The sequence below is a fragment of the Nanorana parkeri genome, unplaced genomic scaffold, assembly GCF_000935625.1.
Source record: "Nanorana parkeri isolate BGI_ZX_2015 unplaced genomic scaffold, ASM93562v1 scaffold1154, whole genome shotgun sequence".
NCBI classification, from domain to species: Eukaryota; Metazoa; Chordata; class Amphibia; order Anura; family Dicroglossidae; genus Nanorana; species Nanorana parkeri.
The window spans coordinates 147,410-153,225 of NW_017307422.1; the positions used below are offsets into that span (position 1 = coordinate 147,410).

Here is a 5,816-nt window from a genome sequence, read left to right on the forward strand (position 1 = left end):
GCGTCGCCACGTAAACACGCGTCGGGTGCGCCTACGTATGAAAACGACGAACGCGCTACACATGTTGGGTATCGCCGCGCACGCTGGAGTGAGAGAAATAATTCTAGGGCCAGTATTTTGGGGTATCTCTAAATTGATGACCTGTGGGGGCTTTTAAAGCGTCTTCTGTGGACTTTTTTTTGGGGTACTGCAGTTTTTTGCCGCAATTTGTAAACTGGGCATGTTGGGTATCGTTTTACTCGTTGTAACCTCATCTTTTATATTTCATTTAAAAAATTGGTATTTTGTTGTGTTTTGGGGCATTTAATTAAATTTATCACTAAATTTTGGGGTTTAATAAGGAGTTGCGCTAATATTGCGCAACATAAAAATTTACAACTACCACCATTATATTGTATAGGGTCTTGGCATTCAGAAAATATATAATGTGTGGGGGTTTTAAGTAATTTTCAGGCCTAAAATGTGGAATATAACATGGGTGCAAAAAATGGAAAAAAAAAGGCCTCAGTCATTAAGGGGTTAAAGCTCCTAAGTCGGCAAAGATTTATCTGTTGCACCCGACTTCATCTCTGGGATGAACCTCCTTCCCTCCTTTTGACAAGTTTTTTGCTCCCCCAGGTGCTCATTGCCATTGTACCTGGTAGGATTAGGAGTGAGGATCTGACTATGTCCCACCCTAACCCTTACTATTCTAGTGGCAGACGTTCCTGTCTTAAAGGATCCAACTAATAATTTCTTGGAAATCCTCTCTGGAACACCTTGGTGAATCCTGCCCTAAACCCATTCAGGCTGTGACTTCTATTTTGTGATACCATTGCTGATTGTTGAAAATCCCTTGAGAGAAAGCCTCACCGCTGCTGTTGATCCCTTGATTACAAAACGCATGGAGCAAATGGCTGTAACTTAAACTTACATTTCAGTTGTGAGGGTCTGCTGAATGCATCCTGGCTTATCTCTTGCATGGATATCCTGTCAGTACACATGTGTAGGGCACTTTTGTTAAAGTACTGGACTGCAGAACCCATGTGTAAGAAACATTTGATCTGCATGGTCTTCAAGGGACGACATCTCTTTGGAGCAACTCTTAATACTATTATCAAGGATGCAACTGGTGGCAAGAGCACCCATATTCCTTAGTTGAAGAAGCCTAAGGAACTGACTGCAAAGTCTTCTCTCTTTATTGGTCAAGAAACATACCTTTTATTTGTCCACTCCAGCACATCCACATCAAGTTCCCCCCCACCCAAGGAGAGGGCATTTTGTTAATCTTTGTGGACACTTGTACTGCTTGCATCTCAGACAATTGGGGTGCAGGATGTAGGATGCCAGGGATTCAACTGGATTTTCACTCCATATCCCCTCCTGTTTCTCACCTCCAGTCCTCCTGTGTCACGACATGGATTAGCAGATCTCCATCAAGCCCTCTTGAGTCTTCTGGTCCTAGGTGTCATTGCCCACCTTTCTGTGGCAGAATAATTTCAAGGATTTTGCTCTGTTAGCCATTCCCAAAATCAAAGGGGGTAACTGCCCCTTCTTGCATCTCGAGGCTCTGAATGTCTTCATCCAAGCCCAGACATTCTGCATGAAATCCACCAGATCTGTAATTGCCTCCCTTTACCAGGTAGACTTTCTGGTTTCTGTGGCCATCAAGGACACATACCTGCATGTACCTATCATTTGTAGTATATGGGTCTAGACCCTGGACACAGCTCATCCTAGAATGTTTCTTCCACTCGAGAAACTTCAAACACTCCAATCTCAGATTCACTCTCTACAGTCCAGGATTTGTCAAACTCTTTGCTTTTACGTAAGAAGCTTGGAGCTAATGGTAGCCGTTTCAAGGCAGTCTCATTTACCAAGTTTCACTCCAGTACTCTACAACGCACCAATCTGTCATCGTGGGACAAACTGATAAAGCCCCTTGAGAGACCGATTTTTTTATTAAGCACCAATGCCCAGGTTATCCTTGGCTTGGTGGCTTACAAAATCCAGCTCTGGAATTGGGATAGTTTTTCCTTCCCATCACTTTGAAAGATTCTCAGGATGCATGCCAGCCTGTTGAGCTGGGAAGGAGTACTACACACCCTGTCAGTGCAGAGGACTTGGTCATTGGAGCAATCTCTTCTCCTAATCCTCCTGGAAATGCGGGCAATTTGGCTGTCTCTGCGACATTGGACCATTCCGCTAGAGGGTTGTCGAATCTGAATTCAGCTGGACAACGTGACACCTATGGTGTAAACCAATTATCGGGGAGGAATCATAAGTCTTGCTGAGGGTTCCATCCTTTCCTGAAAGGGTTAATCCTACAAATCAGTTAAAGCTTATTGGGCTATTCAGGCATGAAGCAACTGTTTCGTTGAATTTCATAGCTGCCGCCTGGTTTTCTATTCATGTGTTTTTACCAGGTGGACGTTGTGGCCATATCTGATGCCAGCCTCCAGTGTAAGGTAGCTCTTTTAAACTGCACAAAGTCCCCAGTTTTCAATTTTCTAGGGCCTCTTACCATTTCTTTTCTGTGTTGCCCCACCACTCAGTTGGGCAGCTTTTTGATGTCCTGAAGGTAAGGTGGAACTCTTACTGTGTCCCTCAGTGGATGAGAAAATACAAGAATCTTATTTTCGAACTGTAACATTATTTCCTTGCAGGCCATTGAGGAACGCAGGTCCCACCCCTCTGTGTTTTATGATTATGCTCTTGGTACTCCTTTGCGTACAAAGCTGAGGCATGCTGGTAGTAGCATGGGCTATCCTGAGCAGTCCTACAGTGTTTTTCTTTAAAAAAATGAGTGTGCAGCGCTATAGGTGCTTCATATACAACGCATATATTGATTGTGCTGAATCTCTCCAGTGATAAGTGTGATCCTTTTCCAGGAATATTAAAAAGGTGTAAAGAAGATTTTAAACAAATAAGCAAAAAGTATGTGGACAAACTGCAATCAATGCTGAGTGATCTCAGTATCACCATATAACAATACTCTTAAACTATTTAGGGTGAAACAATTAAGTGCATCATAAATGAAAAATTCACTGTGTAGCTGTGTATCAGCTAAAATATAATATAATCATGGTCAAAAATCGGTTATAATCTATCAAACGAAAGTTCAAATGTGATAATAGTGCATAAAGTCCAAAGTAAAATTCACTGTGTAGCAGCGTATCAGCTAAAATATAATCAAATCATGATCAATAATCAATACAGCATCCGCAAGGCTGTATTTGGCGGATGCCTTGCGGATGCTGTATTTGGCGTTGTGATGTGACCGGCCGGTCTTTGCTGTTTTAACTAAGTTTTCTATGTTTTTTTTAAATAAATGTGTATACTTGCCACACCATGAGGAGTTTTCTTTTATGATCCCACCAATGCTCGAGTGACTGGAGACTGCCGGATAGAATACCTTGAATGTGGACGTATTTGATCCATCTACACTGCTTATATTCCACAACAGTGGGGTGAGTGCGCACCCCAGAGGGGGATTCTTGGACACTTGCACAATTGTTTTGACTTAGTCTATAGTGCAGCAGCTCTCACACCCGATCCTTCCACAAGCGCAGATTTCACATTTTCTATAGTGTTTTTCTTTCCCAGTGTCCAATTCTCCTGTAATGGGCAGTATAATACAGTGAGTGCAAAAATCCTATTTTCTTTTTGGTTTTGGATAAATTGGGGGAGGGTTAGGCCCTCTGTCAAGGGTTTATTGCTGCCTGCGTCCACACTGAGAAGATTAATTCTTCTATTTGTACCAATGACTATTGTTATAAAGAATGAAAGTGAGGGGAAATCCAAAGTTTGAGTTGTTTCCAGAACAAGAGGTGGGGGAAATCTTCCAGTGGGGGTATCTGTTCATGGGAGATTCCCCTCATTTTGGGAGATTGCCTCTAATTTCCTATTGTTTCTCTGGAATAGGAAGTGAATGGAAATTTCCCTAATGGTACACAGACCGCAAAAACCAACCTGAGGGATTTAACCCTTCTCTGCTCTATTCAAAACTTAAAAAAAAAAAAAGGTTTTGATTTATGAAAAGCTGCAATGTCTTAAAGGAGAACTATGGGGTCAGTGTTTTTCCCCATAGTTCTCCTTAGGGTAACGGGAGGACACAAACTAGCGTTCCTCCCGTCACCCTAAGCTCAGTATACCGCGAGCTACAGCTCACGGTATACTGAGACGCCGCACCTGCAGCGGATCCCGACTCGGAAGACGGGATCCGCCCAGCTGCATGAGTGACAGCTGGCTCTGCCTATCTAGAGGCAGAGCCAGCTGTACCCGCCCCCTCCCCCATCCGTTCCGCCAGTCAGCGCTGGCAGATCGGAGCGGGGAGAGGGGAATCCAGCCCCTCGCCCTGTCACGGCAGAGAGCCGTGACAGGATCGAGAGGTGAGGGAACCCGGTATGTGTTCTCTCACCTCCCGATCTACTGAGCCGACCTGTGACAGTCTCATTGTCACAGGTCGGCTTAGAACTATGAGGTGAGTGGAAATCACTTATCTCATAGTTCTCCTTTTTAAGGAGGTTGAAACTGCTAAAAAGCTAATGACTCCAGGCAAGGTAGGAGCTAGAACTAGGGGAATAAGGTGAACCCCCTTTTCTTAAAGAACACTTCTAAATGCTGTGTACTCAGAAGTGAGTAACATAAAAAATGATATATTATATTAGAGGACTTAAGTGACAGAAAAACAATTATGGATATACTGTACATTGTAAATCTGCTTCTGTCATTACGTATTTGAATACATATTGCAAATGGCAAATTCCATTAGCTGCCATGGTTTTGAGCTTTAATTGCTTTCCATTCATTTCAGGCTGAAGGTTTGGTACCCTCTTCAGCAGCTATGAAACAGTTCAAAGACAGCTACACATCATTTGCAACAGCGGTGGATTGCACAAGGCACCAGCTACCCATAAATAATATCCATGTTGTTGGCACGCGACAAAGATATCTAGGTATTGAAATTGAATATGGGTTGATTGAGAAATGTCCTGGGGTTTTTTTTTTTTTTTTTGCTGCTTTTTGTTTTGTTTGTGTGTGTGTTCATGATAACTGTTGTTCACTAATTTTTACTGCCTGCTTCCTTGACCTTACTGAAAATTAAAGTTCAAAAGTGCGGAAAAAAAAATCCTGTTGATCCTGGTAGGGTATACATGATACAAATATTTTGTCTGGTCCCTGATGAACTGGTTGAAAATTGCACAGTGGGTGCCACTGTCGGCACCCTTCCGCCTGGCATCCCTCAATCAGCTGCTAGCTCTTTTTGGGCATTCTGTCAAAATACAATGCAAGCAGCAGGGGATTCGTCCATCAACGCTCGTAAGCATTGATTTAAAGGAGAAGCTATGGGGTTAAGGCTTTTCCCCATAGTTCTCCATAGGGTAACGGGAGGACACAAACTAGCGTCCTCCTGTCAGCCTAAGCTCAGTATACTGCGAGCAACAGCTCGCGGTATACTGAGACGTCACACACAGTCTCATTGTCACAGGTCGGCTAGAACTATGAGGTGAGTGAAAAGCACTCGCCTCATAGTTCTCCTTTAAGGAATCCTTTTAGTTCTCCTTCCGCCGATCCCCAGGGCTACGGTAGTCCCAATATTCAAAAAGGGGGCAAGGTGCCAACCTGGGAACTATAGGCCGGTCAGTCTAACATCGGTAGTTTGTAAAATGCTAGAGGGCATAATAAAGGATTATCTGGTAGAATTTGTTCAGGAAAACGGGATAGTTAATGACAATCAGCATGGGTTCAGGAAAGACCGTTCCTGCCTAACTAACTTGCTAACTTTTTATGAGGGGGTAAGTAGAGATATGGACGGAGGTAAGCCGGTGGATGTG

At 43.4% G+C, this 5,816-nt stretch overlaps 1 protein-coding gene across 1 annotated transcript in view; it reads left to right on the forward strand.

Annotated features, from left to right (window-relative positions):
- HAUS8 (HAUS augmin like complex subunit 8) overlaps positions 1–5,816 on the forward strand; it is a 38,072-nt gene that overhangs the window by 26,116 nt on the left and 6,140 nt on the right. Inside the window, exon 9 of the mRNA XM_018568207.1 lies at positions 4,796–4,937. Coding sequence (XP_018423709.1) covers positions 4,796–4,937 — 142 coding nt within the window. The remainder of the gene's footprint in view (positions 1–4,795; positions 4,938–5,816) is intronic.